This window comes from Pavona decussata, unplaced genomic scaffold (assembly GCF_977016875.1).
Source record: "Pavona decussata unplaced genomic scaffold, jaPavDecu1.1 SCAFFOLD_11, whole genome shotgun sequence".
NCBI lineage: Eukaryota > Metazoa > Cnidaria > Anthozoa > Scleractinia > Agariciidae > Pavona > Pavona decussata.
Window position 1 is genome coordinate 222,501 of NW_028145434.1, and position 13,856 is coordinate 236,356.

The window sequence follows — 13,856 nt, forward strand, 5'->3', positions numbered from 1 at the left end:
TTAAAATGATTATGTCCAATTGAAAGCAAATTAAATAACATTAAGAAAAGCTCAGATGCTGATGCAATATTTTTAGTGTGTAGCATGTATCAAGAGTAACATTGTACCCACAAAAAGGGGGTGTGATCGGGGGTGTGGTGAGGTTAAAAAATGCATGCTTAGCTGCTTTTTTGTTTGATGAAAAAAGAAGGGAGTTTAACAGATACCTGATGGATATACCCCTTTTTGTTGTATAAATACTCAAGGGTAACAGTACAATAATTATTTAGAAGTTTGACATTTAATAAAGAAGATACTGCAGAATTGTGATTCTGGTACATAAATTTTAGGTAAATTACAATATATTTTAGCTTAACTATTTAAGCACTGTACACTTAGGCCCTAACAAGAACATGACACTTACATGAAGCACTTGAACTCTAGGGTGACATACCCAAATTTTGTGGTCATTAAGTATTCAAGCTATTGTTCTCCCTCATTACTTATTTATGTCAAACAATTGCTGACAATGCAGCATATTTGCAAAGAAAATTCTAATGTTTGGCATGTTTATTAAATCTTTCAGTGACAAATTTTGAGTTTCACTTTACAGTTGTTAATTTTACATTTTTTGTTGTCCTTAAGCATTTCTTTGTTGATTTTCATTATTTTCAGTCAATTTTGGCCGCTTTCTAAGGTTTTAGCATGTTCAGATAAATCAAGAGATCCAAGATGGCAGGTCCAAGAACCTTATCCATAATTGAACCATTGATACCGAAATTATCTTTGTGTGACGTCCTGATAAACCTCAATTCATTCGGCTTTGCAATCAATGAAGCAACAAACACTGAAAACTTAAAAACATATGTACGAGGTCATCTCGGAAACCTACAGAAACGCAACCTGAAAACAAAATGACATTGACAGAAAGCGAAAGTGAGGCGACCAACTATTCCGGAAGTACTTTCTACTCACACGAGCTCGATACTAGGAAGTAAAACCACAAAACTGTACTAGTATTAGTTCCCCAAATGATTGAGAACTAAACTTACTAAGTGAAGCATCTTCATCGTCATGCATCTCAGAGTCCGGCGTCCGTGTAGCGTTTCCTTGTGAAGTCGTTTCTCCATTTCCACGCAAAGCAAAGCCACATTTAAAGCAGAAATCATGCTTTTCTTCAAGAGCATCATTTTTGCACTTTGGGCACTTCATTTTCTGCGGATTTTCTTCACCCGCCAGACATCAACAAACAGGCAAGGCTTCAGCCCATCTTCTCCGCGAGGGTTCTTGCCTGGTTCTTGGAAAAGCGGAAGTGGGTTCAAAGAATATTTCTTTGCCGAAGGTGGGGGCCTGGAGGGAGAAGAAGAGGCAAGTGATGTACCCTGGGAGGGGATCGGAGGGAATAGGATAGGATAGGAGAGGATAGGGAGAGGAGAGGGAGGGAGAAGACGGGAGAGGATAGGATGGGATGGGAGGGTGTGAGATATATAAGGTTGGAATAACCCCTTCTTTGCAAGGTAAATTTAATAGAACACTAAAAATTGACGGCTATTAAGCGGGTGAAACTTCCAGTTACAATTTGAAAATATCTGCACAAGAAATATAAGGGACTACGAAAACCTCTTTACATGAATACTATGTCTCACTATATCCAATCAATCATTGGACAAGGCTACAAGAATACTTTCAAAGTAGCGCCCCAATTATTAGCTAAACCTTTTTCTCAGACAAGTGGTTCGTGAGAGGAGCAGTAGGCAATGGAACCGCTATGACGCAAAGAAATTCACTGGAAGGAGAAAATTACCAAAAAGTGTTCGGCGTACACCCTATCCTTTACGTTAACTTGTGGTCTGTGAGAAATGAAAATCCCTTAACTGTCTATGAAATGAAGCGAAATCCGCCCACGAAGATGAATACCTCTGTATACGTTTCGTTTTCGAGCCCGGCCAAACGTACAGTTGCCTTTTTTACAAACCTTTGCGTGAGCAAGCGCCCATGACAACCATCTGTAACACGCAGTTTTGGAGATATCACGTGATTAACGCGGTCGCCTATTATAACTTCACAAGATTTGTTTGGGCTGAGAAAATATACTTTCTGTGACCAGTGTGTATCAGAAAATGTTAGCACAGCGGTCGAAGATTTATCAGCATGACGTAAATATCAACTCACAAGGGCTGGGAAGAATGGAGAATATTTACGTAGAACGTACGTAGCGTCGAACGCCGAGGAAACGTTCGCAAACTGCACGCTGCTCTAACGAAAGTACTCAACAACGAGGAGCGAACGTTTTTAGTACAATCACTAAACCAATATCAGAGAGAAAAGAATGTCAACAGTCTTGTTTTGTCGCTCAAGTCGGTGCTCAATACTCCGAGGAAGAGAGAAGTGTACCCGCTGTTATGGCAAATTAGGGAGTCTTCATTATTTATGGGGGGGGGGGGGGGGCTGGCAAATGGAGAAACGGAACGTTTGGAACTTTTTATGCCCCCCTCAATGATGAAGGATAACTTTTTTTGCTCCCCCCCCCAACCTCCCCCAACTAGAACATGTAAACGTTTTTGACCCCCCCCCCCCCATGCCCCCAATGATCAGATGGCATGATCTGCCTGCAAAACACTGACAGCCTTCACCCAACCGTTCTAGTGAAAGGCCTAGATCAACTTATTTCTAAGGGCGGCCTATGTATAACTCAGTTTGTACTTCAGAACGCAAGGCTTTTCCTTATCTTTCTGTTGAAAGTCGTAGGCGGTTTTACACTTTACGTATGCAGTGAACTTGAAGGAACGACGTTCACAGGAACAAAATGAATAAAAATTTTCCCGTAGTGCGCTAACGCTCCATAAAATGTTTGAATTTGCTCATTTTGCGTTGTTTTGCAAAGAGCAGCAAAGAAATATAACACTCATGTGACATGACGCAATTTATTTTGTAGCGCTCTCGCTGCAGCCGTGGTTGCTCAGGTTCCCTAATAAAGGGCAACGGTGTCCATTTTCGGACTTGCGTTTGTTGAGTCAAGTGTGGTTTTGTTGTTTCCTTAGAGACGAATTTGTACTCTACATAGCCAGGAGAGGACGAAATCACCTGCACTTTAAATACCGTCCATTGTCCCTCAAAAATCCTTAGAAAACTTTTCTAACGATTTTTGAGAAGCTATCTGGATTATCTGGTGGCACTCCAGGTTCCTTCAGCAAGGCTTCATAAGCTATCTGCTTCATGACTGAAATGTTTTGAATTTAAACCAGAAAGGCACAGTCTGTCTAATCAGGTGTGTAAACATGCGAAAGCGATCCTTTAACGTAATGCTGGGGATAACATAACCTCGTAGACCCAGGGGTAGGAAGTAAGGTGAAGACAAAATGTCGAAACAGTTAATCCAAATAATCCAACCAAGAAAAGACGAGAACAAGAAAACTATTAGTCTCAGGGAGACCACGGTTACATATAGTGAGGGCAACGTATTCTGTACGTCTGCAGAAAAGTTTAAGGCTTTCCAGTGTCTCCACCTACAGGTAGGAACAGAGGATGGTGATACCTCTGCGATGGCCAGGTGTCCTCCCATCAGTACAGTCCACGCCTACATATAGTGAGGCGCCTCTTTCGTAGTAATACCCGGCAGAAAATTTTAATGTTGTCCAATGTCTCCACCTTCAAGCAGGGTAACATTGCGATGGCTTAGCATTCCATGAAAGGGGCATCCTATAGTTGCTTATTATTACTCATGTCCAGAAATGCACCTAATCCTAATTTTCGGTGCTTTATATAAGAGAGACCTTTTTGTCGTTTTCATGACTTCATGTTTGACAGAAATATTTGTGTTTAGTAAGAATTTAGAAAGAAAAAAAAAAAAAAAAGAATTTAGGGTAGGGGACACTTTGTGTTGTCTATCATACGGTCCATGTATCTCATTTGCGTGCATTTTTTGGTCATATCTCGTTGCTTTAGCCTAGCCCTGTTGGCCTGCCAGCGACCTTATATTAATGAACCAAACAATTTAAAAATTTCGGATAACTTTTTGAAAGAATTAAAAAAAAGGAGCCAAAAACTCTACATAATTGCATAGCTAAACGGATGTGAGACTGACCCAGGTAAAATAACATAACCGTTGCTACAGTAAAATGAAATACAGATCCAATTTTTAATGAACAATTCTACAAATCTTAATTGTAGCCTGACATTTTGTATTTCCCTCAGTACTACATGAACGGCAAATTTTGTTGGAAACACTTGGATTCCTAAACCTTAAGGCCACAGCAAAATTGAATTAGTCATTCATTTATTACTTTAAAGTTGCTTTCCCGTTAAACTAGGTTTCCATTACTGCGTAGAAGATATCACAAACAGCAAGATAACTAAACTGGTACTGGATAAACTGTAAGTAACGGTAAGGTTTTCATACTACATCAAAGAGCGCCGCCTTATGTCATCGGATACAGGCGAACATTCAGTGAAGGCGCCCGCTTTGAAGACACTGCACTGCAACAACCTGTTAACGGACAATTTTCAATTCTACAAAATATTTTCATTAAATTCTATACGTAACACATTCCATTTAACTACCGGCGTAGCTATCGTTATATATTCCTAAGAGTGGAAGGTCGATCGCTTTACAGAAAATTAAGTACGATCTTAAAATTGGTGGGGAGGGTCTGGGGATTCAGAGACCCATTCTTATGGTAGATGCATTTGGCGTAACATAAAACTAAAACTACATCGCAAAATATCATTTCTTTTGGCGGCGTGTACCTCTTGTGCCGCCGTTTGTAGCACAACCGAACGTGCTTTGCAAGAGGCTACTGAGCCATTAAAGACTACACTAACATAGCAAATGAGTAGTAACTCGGAAGGGATTTTCACGCCGAAGCAGCTTCCCTCTTATCATGATAACTGTCACACAGTTCAACAGAGGTTCGCCACGCATTGATCACGTGCTTTAGAAGCACGTTCGGTGGTAACTCGTCCAGTCCTGGTATTGGCTCGTGCCCTTTGTTGTCGAGATGCCACTGTACATAATCAGCCAAACTAAAAGGAACAAAAAATTGCAAGATTAAAATGGCCCACATAAAACTTACTGATGTGCGATCCAGCATAGATTCAAATCTTAGAGCTACCATGATGACAACAGATCAAGTGAAACGGATATTCTTTGGATTTCAGTTACCTCATTTCCTCTTCTCCGGAGCGTGGTTCGCCCCTTAGGTTTAGTAGGATGAGCTCCAGAACCTCGCTGACAAAACGATCCAAATCAACTCTCCTCATCCCATTGCTGAACTTCATCATTTGTTGCGAGGACATGACGTGTTTGTATGTGTCCGCAATCTGTTCGAAAGGATCCTAAAAACAGGATAACGGGGTAATACCTGATTACCATTGGAAACGTAACAACAACAACAACAACAACAACAACAAGTTATTTGAAAAACAACAGAATAAATGGCTTGTCCCGCAAAAAGTTACAAAACTAATCGAGGCGGGACAAGACGAATACAGGAACACTTTAGAAAAGTAACAAGAATTTACAAGTACAGACATGCAAAAACTTTACGTAGTAACAGATTTAAAGCATTTTACACTAGTTTACAGAATAAAAGTAATAATAGTAAATGGAACAATTATTTAGTTAGTCCGACATTTTAAATTATCATAGGGAATTCAATATAGTCATCTTCTTTTTCCAGGACATCAAAAAGCAATTGGCGAAGTACCATTTTGAATGTTTTCTTCGGCAGATCTGTTATATGAGATGGTATCTCATTCCACAGCTTAACACTAAGTCGAGAAAAAGAATGCTTTTGTATTGCTAATCTAGAACGTTTAACGGAAAACTCTCCGGAGGTGGACAATCGTGTATAATATGAATGAATGCTGGACGTTCTCTAAAAAAAGTGAACGATGTTTAATACATCATACGAAGTGCTCTTTTCTGGAGAATTAAAATTTTGTTTAGGTAATTCTTGCATGCCTGGCCCCAGGCAGCCAGACCATAAGTTAAATAAGGATGGATCAGTGATTGATAAATTTTCAAGAGTATTTGTAGAGGTACAAAATATCGCAGCTTCGCAATTAGCCTGTAAACATAACACGTGCCATATTCAATCTGCATGAGCATTCCAAATTGAGTTGGAATTTATAAATGTTGGCTTTTAAAGGGGCAGTATCATGGGAGATCGATGGGAGATATCATGATTTTTGGCCAAAATCCACTAAATTTAAACTTTGAACTCTGTGTTAATTAATTTCTGAAACGCTAATTTAAAGAAATATTAATAGCGATTCTAAGACGAAAGGTTGAACCAAAATATAGTACAACCGGCGATTTTAGTGCGTTACAACAGCAAAATTTGAAACGTTTTCAAATTTGAACCCCTCTCCATCTTGGTCATCTGCCGGCGAAAATATCCGTGGATAGTTTCTTTGCATTCTGATAGTCTTTTAATGGAATTTTGTCATTATATCTTGGCTGCTATCAACCCAATAGCGTCTTTTCGATTTTCAATGTGTTACTAAAAATAGCGTGATACTGTCCCTTTAAGTAAGAAGGACAACCTCAGACGACACATTTTTCAAGAAGCATGGTGGCAGAGGGGTTATCATGCCATAACTACATTGACTTAAGTTATGGTAGAGGCTGAGGAAGGGAAGAGGAAGGGAGGGGGGGGGGGGGGGTTAACGCTGCGATGGACTAGCATCGTATCCTAGGGGAGGAGCGAAGATAACTAGTTATACCCTTGTCGCCTCATGCTTAGACGTAGGAAGCCAAAATATGTTGTACTACGCCGAACTACGAGCTTGCTACATGTTTATCACACCCCAACTTCCATGTCAAGGATATAGGGTTGTTCTGGAACATTCAAGTCCCTTACCTCGCCTCTTCGTATCAAAATTCTTGCTCTCTCCAGGGTGAGTAGTCGCCAAAGAGAGATCACGTGACGTAACTGGCAGCACTGCTGGGCCTAACGACGAAACCGTTGCAAAGTTCAGACTGGTTCGAAAGCCAACATCAAACAATGATAACGTATTTAATAAGGTTTGGAAAAATACTAATTAGAATCAATGCCATATTTGAGGCCCTCGGAATTGGGACAAATTAGAGGCTCCACAGACACTCTACCTTTAGTCAATGGGTAGAGCATCCTTGAGGCGTAACCACGAACCTTTCAATGACAATCAAGGAACAATACATAACAGTGAAACACTTCTTTCCGAATTAAAGTTAAACTGTCTCTGAAGAAATGAGTAGCTGCTCTCGGTTTTCTTTTGGAGTTCTAATTGCCCTTGCTTAGATATGCTTTTTCCGAATGGTCATAAAGTCGGCACCGTCCACCCACGTTTCTCGTGCCATCCCGAGAGGCAAAGAACGCATGCGCACTGACAAAAGGAGGCATCGTCCTTGATACATTTAAAGTTGCAGAAAAAGTATTCTACTTAATTTTTTAAGCCCGGGCAGGTCCCGTAACTTGCAGTCTCCTAGCTAACCAACTCAAAAACAAAGATTTTTTTCCACGAAGATATATCTTAGGTTGTGGTAAATGTCCAAGTAAACGATGTTATAAATAGATAAAGGGGGGTCAGTTTCTAAAGAAACCGTGGTGCTGCGTCGGGGGTGTTATCAACTGAGTTGATAACATAATTTGAGAGATTCGAGTGCTGACCTTTCGAGCGTTAGTCCTTTTACATACCTTTAGACTTCGAAGACCATTTTGTTGAGGCATGCGCAGTACTCCTCTCAGGTATTCATTGAGCAGCATGTCAGCTTTCCCCCCAGTTGAGGACAGGAAACCAATGGCAATGTCAAGAGATGACAACACGTCACAGATGTCTGTCAACGATCGAAACTCGCTTATGATTTGACGGCTCACTGCTGAAGTCAAAGGAACCTGATAACACAAAGTACAAGACAATTCGAATTTAAAAAGTTATTGTAACGTCTCTCATGCATCCCAAATAACCGTATGTGCGCCATGTTAATTTAAAACACTTTACAGGATCCTATCTAATAAGCCCTTATGGCTTCTAAAGGATTTACTGCCTTAGTTCAGTAATAATGTATTTGTTGTAATATTCTGTGTGGCAAAATATAGTACAGTTTGATTGTCCGGGAGACGGTATAGTTGTTAAATACGAAGGAGTTGTGGGGCTAAACGATCAAGTACTGTAGTGTTTACTCAGGGGGATATGACAATACTCTTAGTTGCTTCATGCTACAGAAAGAACTGGTTAAACTCTGACCGTCTGGGCCACCTGTGGTTCGTGTACGACTTTGCCTATCACGCTTGGATCCTCCTTGGCGTCTAAAAAGACAGCTTCTGATAGCTGTCCAAGCATTGTCTTGAGACGTTATTTACTAGCAATATGAATATCACGGCTTGATTAACTAATGAAGTCACCCAAGACAAAATACAATCTGACACCTATACACAATTTACTGGGCTCTGATGATGACTTCCGCTCGGGTTGTCGCGTCACCAACAACAGTCCTTCTTAGGACTATTGTTATCCGGACGATCAAAGTAATTGCTCCTGAGAGCATTCCGCAAAACAAGCACAACTAAAAACGCGAGCAAATCAAGCCGCGATCTGTTTAGACTTCGCTCCTGATTGGCTAATAGAATGACGTAATGTTTCAAACACGAGCAGCGGTGTTTTATCGGGATTTGCGCCTCGTGGTTTTAGACCCGACAAAACACGTGCTGCGAGGTTTTTGAACGGCTTCAAAAACATTCCTGGAAAAGGGTGTGTCAAGAGAGTTCATAACAATGATGCTTTTGTGAACGTTGGAAATTAGCATACGAGAAAAACATTAAACACCGCATACTAATAAGGAGGAGGTTTTATCGGGTTTTAGAACAACTGCACGTGATGTTTTATCGACCATTTGATAGGTCAATTGGCATATACATTATCATTGAGTTTTTGAAACGTTTGTTGTGCTTAGTAACAGCTCATTGTACGAAGACTTTGAAATAGTCAGAAAGAAAAAAAAAAGAAAACAACCAAGGTATGGTGTAACAACAACTCTGAAGTTGCGGTATTATTATTATTGGTTGTTCTTTGTGTTTACTGTGGTTCTAGTTTTACGGTAACCATCAAGAGGAAACCACTTTATCAGAAAAAGGAGAAACGAAAATAAATGTCACGAGTGTATTATTACCTGGGGCACTTTGACTTTCACCGCAGCGAAAACAGAGTCCAGCTGGAGATCTCGGCTGAATGCGAATCTTTCATCCTATGATGGCAATTCAACAAATTACGTTCAAATAGAATTAAGCAGCAAAAAGAAAATAATAAGCGGTTTGTTCTACTAATATTTGAGCCTGTAATGTCTCTGGAAATTATTGTAAGTGCGACAACAAAAGCAACAGATAAAGCTTTTCATTGAGGAATGCCAGCCCCATAGATTTTTACTAGGAATTATCAACTTTTTCGAAACGCAGTTTCCTACTGAACAACGGTTGTCAGACAAATTTTTCTTGAAGGCGTTGAAGACGATCTCAAATGCATGTTCAGTGTCAATATAAGAAGAGGACCTTTTTTGTTACACGATTAATGGCCCTAAGGACAACTGTCATCCATCCTGATGAGAAAAAAAAAAAAGCAAGTATTGTACAACTCACCTTGAAATCTATTAACGGTCTTCCCCTTATGAACCTGTCAATCAGCTGTCTTTCCAGTGCATCCCAGTTGTACTGGACTAATGTTCCCCTACCTACTTCTAGAGAGTAGTTACACTGTGCCAGAATGAGCGGCAGGAGGTCTCTCTCGGCGTCGTAAGAAATCAGTTGTGAGGTAGTGACGTCTTGTAACTGTATGTGGGGGAGGTCTCTGATGACGAGAAAAATATAAATTCAAGATTTTTTTAACGAAATCGAATCGTCTTGTATTGATAGCAAAACAACGCCTCGGCTGTGTGAAATATGTTTTGCTAAGAGAAGTGATTTACATCGAAAGAAGCGTCACTTTCCATCATTATATTGGACGATTTTTCACCATTCCGGCATGAACAGTCAGCCAGTTGGTAAGGTGGGCAATCATATCGTACCACTGTGATTGTAAAGGAATTGTTGATGTAATAAGCGGTATATATTATTGTATTACGCGCTCATGCAGCAAACGAATTCATTAAAAGTTGTTAGAAGTCTTTAAAGGACCCTAGTCAGCCTCCGCCATTTTCGATGCCATCGAAATTATTGGTATTGCATGGTGAAGCGAAATCTTATTGCTTTACTGTAAGTTGTGTTCCTGAAAGTATGTTTCATTATCTTTAGTAGTTTCACAGTGATTTCGTTCATTTCGATATGCTCCGAATAAAATATAATAGCCAAACTGTCGCATATAAACAAAAACAACGGTGTGGCTGACTAGGGCCCTTTAAGGTGGCCGAACACAGTTTGCGCGCGCTTTACAGCTTCTGTTAGTGATGCTATTAAGCGCGCGCTAGGGTTGTGGTGCGCAAGTACCGCGGTCGATGAAGTGATCCCTCAATTTTACATGAAATGGTTAATAAAGTTAAGTTTTAATTCTAAATAACTAAGTTTTTCGTTTCTGGTTTCTTTTTCTTTTCTTTCCGGGCAAAAAAGTCATTCACCAAGGCCTTTTGCATGCTTTTCATCTTTGCCATGAAACCCAATTAAAGCCACGCATGCGCATTTGACCAAAAATTTGTGACTGGTTGTTTTCGTGGAAATGAACTGTTTTCTAAGGAACCGCTCATTAGAATTTCGTGACATTTGGCATGAAAATAGTTCCCTCAAAGCGTAACTCGCCTACAAAGAGAAACATAAATCTAACAGAGGGTATCTTCACAAAACATTAAAATGCAAAATCAATATATATAGGAGATCTCTCGGTTAAAATTACATGAAAGTAGTGCAACTGTGTCAGTGTTTTGTGAGTTTTTCTGGATACAAAAATGGAAAAAATCTAATGAGTACATTTTCTAAAAATAAAGGAAACGTACCATTTTTGGACGTTTAATAGTTCGCTGCGTTGCCATGGAAACGGTACTTAGCTCAACAAGACGTACGAAAATACATTCCCTCTTAGTTAATCTTACACCATACCAAGTTTGGGCGTCCAGAAGTACATAGTTCCCAAATAACGTCATCTAACACCCGTACACTAAAAAACTGTATTCGGTCACCTTAACAATGATTATTGACCCCGTTTTTTTAACTCTTTTTTTAGTTTCGTTTTTGTTGCGTAAGTAAAAACAACAGCCCAGATGGTCAACTGCAAGTGTAGTTTTACTGAATTGACCCCGGTTAGTATTGGTAAATACTTACTTCACTTCTCCACCGATCAAATTCTGATATCGTTGGCTGAACTCGTTATGTACCATGGTCAGGTGAAATACCAGGGCCGTGGAGCAGATACCCATCCCAGAGGTACTGGGCAGGAGCACAGCCAGAGGACGTGAGTTATCCATTGGTATTTGACATAAGTCACTCGGAGGGCGAAGGCGTCCTGTTTGAATGGAAAAAAAAATCTGTTAAGCAATGGCTTTATGACACAATTTATTTTATTTCATTTTTATTTTTGCCAATACACACATTACAAAATACAGGTTTTCGAGTCGAAGGCAAAAAGATGGCGACGAACCTAAACGGACCCACGAGGCTTATATGAAATTAACTTTCCTCACAAAATACAAGAGTGAATAACAGGTACTTTAACTATGGATGAGCAAGATGCAGAAATAGAGAAATCTTTTACATTTACTAATTTACAGCATCTCAATAAGTACTTTTAAATTAATTTATTGAGTGAGATGCAATGAAATGAAGTTTGATGACTTCAATTAGTCTATTACCAAACCAGTGGTAGGATAGTCAGAGTACCCAACGGAGCCACAGTCAGATTATCCGCTCCTCGGGTTGAAATTTTGCTACCCTGAGAACTTAGTAGGGAACTAAAATCCTGGCTAGGAAATTACCCCAAACGTTTTTCTTGCTGTGGTTTTTGCTTTAATGTCATCCCTGGCTGGAGACAAAAATAACACTATCTCTCTAACTTCCTCCTGATGTGTTGGTTGCAGTGGTTGCAAAGGTTGCCAATTAAATATGTGACTATTAAGTAATAAACAGGTTTTGATTGCAGTGGTTGCAAGGTAAGTATGTAGACATTTGGCGATAGAAAGGGTCTTGGTTGCAGTGGTTGCAAAAGTTGCCAATTAAATATTTGACTGTTTAAGTAATAAATAGATGTTGGTTTCTAGGATTGCAAGCCAAGTGGATAGAGAGGAGCTTGGTTGCAGTGGTTGCAAAGTATGTACGTGGGAAATCAGTTGTACAAAGGGTGCTGGTTGCAGTGGTTTCAAAAGTTGTCAATTTAATATGTGAATATTTAGTACGAAATAGATGGTTGTTGCTGGGGTTGTAAGGGTTGTAGGGTAAGTATCTTAACATTAAGTTATAGAAAGGGTCTTGGGGGCAAAATATGTGTGTGAGAAATAAGTTCTTTTTTTTTCACATATTAATAGCCATTATTTTTCGTACATACGTATTTACATTGATATCTGTTGTATTTACATCAATATCATCTTAACAAATGTATCTGCTATAACTAACTTACATACACACTAAAGAATTAACAGTTATTTATTATATACAAATGCCATCTAGCCTGAAATACTTTCTCCATACTGTTTTTTACTGCTATGTATTTCTCAGTTCAATATTTTAGGTCAATTACATTTTTAAATACATCAAAATCTGGACTTTTTGAGTGTTTCCGGCAAAACCAAAGGTGCAAGGATTAACAATTAAAAAATTCAGTAATTCATTTTTTTGTAATTTTCCAATGAAAACCTCTTTTACTGCTTATTTCTCACGTTGGCCTGAAACTGCAAAACAGAAAGTTTGAATTTTTTTCCAAAAGTGGGATGTCAAAGAACAATAAGTGGTACACTGTTTCTGGTTCGAGTTCGCAAAATGTACAAGTATCGTGTGGAACATAACTCATTTTAGCTAGACGCGTTTTAGTGTATGTAATATCATCTAACAGTTTAAATTGAAAACTTCTAACAAAAGTCTCAGATGCAACAGACTTCAAATTAAGAAAAACCTTTGGTTGTTGGTTGCAGTTGTCGCAAAAGTTGTCAATTAAACATGTAACTATTTAGTATTTAACAGATGTTGATTGCGGTGGTTACAAGGCAAGTATCTTAACATTTGGTGATAGAAAGGGTCTTGGTTACCGTGGTTGAAAAGTATCTTTGTGTGAAAATAGTTCTACAAAGGGTGTTGGTTGAAGTGGTTGCAAAAGTTGTCCATTGAATATGTGACTATTAAATACCAAATAGATGTTGGTTGCGGTGATTACAAGGGTTGCAAGGTAAGTATCTTAACGTTTGGTGATAGAAAGGTGTCGGTTGAAGAGGTTGCAAAGTATCTTTGAAGGAAATAAGTTGTACAAAGGGTGTTGGTTCCAAAAGTTGCCAGTTTAATATGTGACTATTTTGTAATAAACAGATCTTGGCTACGCTGGTTGCAAAGGTTGCCAATTAAATATGTGACTATTTAGTAACAAACAGATCTTGGCTGCGGTGGTTGCAAGAATTAATTATCAACCGCATGTTATGAGATTCGTTGAAGAGAGTGTGTTGTTTGTAGACTGAACTAAGGATTGTCGGTAGCAGAAACAAGCAGATTTATTCGCCAACACTTGAAGTCTTCACAGCCCACAGATTCTTGTCACGCAGACTTTAGCACACAGTTCTACTAGACAGGCTTTACACTTAAATCAGCACACAGCTACTTTAAATAAGTCCAGCACACATCCCTTTGAATAGACTTCTTGGCACACTGAAAAACTCTCTTAAACTGCTAATTTTACTTACTTATATAGTCGTGAACCGAGGTTCTAGAACCTTCTAAAAT

At 39.2% G+C, this 13,856-nt stretch overlaps 2 protein-coding genes across 4 annotated transcripts in view; both read right to left on the reverse strand.

Moving 5' to 3' along the window:
• The window catches only part of LOC146488037 (E3 ubiquitin-protein ligase rnf213-alpha-like), a 109,360-nt gene extending 108,073 nt beyond the window's left edge, over positions 1-1,287 (reverse strand). The window contains exon 1 of the mRNA XM_085120883.1: positions 1,032-1,287. Within this exon, the coding sequence (XP_084977009.1) occupies positions 1,032-1,191 (160 nt within the window). The 5' untranslated portion in view covers positions 1,192-1,287. The remainder of the gene's footprint in view (positions 1-1,031) is intronic.
• Positions 1,288-4,088: 2,801 nt separating this feature from the next.
• The window catches only part of LOC146488039 (E3 ubiquitin-protein ligase rnf213-alpha-like), a 96,393-nt gene continuing 86,625 nt past the window's right edge, over positions 4,089-13,856 (reverse strand). For all 3 annotated transcript variants that reach the window (XM_085120927.1, XM_085120913.1, XM_085120920.1), the window contains 7 exons: positions 11,262-11,442; positions 9,594-9,801; positions 9,131-9,205; positions 7,659-7,856; positions 6,843-6,932; positions 5,141-5,313; positions 4,089-5,001 (listed from right to left, as the gene is read on the reverse strand). In XM_085120927.1, coding sequence (XP_084977053.1) covers positions 4,833-5,001; positions 5,141-5,313; positions 6,843-6,932; positions 7,659-7,856; positions 9,131-9,205; positions 9,594-9,801; positions 11,262-11,442 — 1,094 coding nt within the window. In that variant the 3' untranslated portion in view covers positions 4,089-4,832. The remainder of the gene's footprint in view (positions 5,002-5,140; positions 5,314-6,842; positions 6,933-7,658; positions 7,857-9,130; positions 9,206-9,593; positions 9,802-11,261; positions 11,443-13,856) is intronic.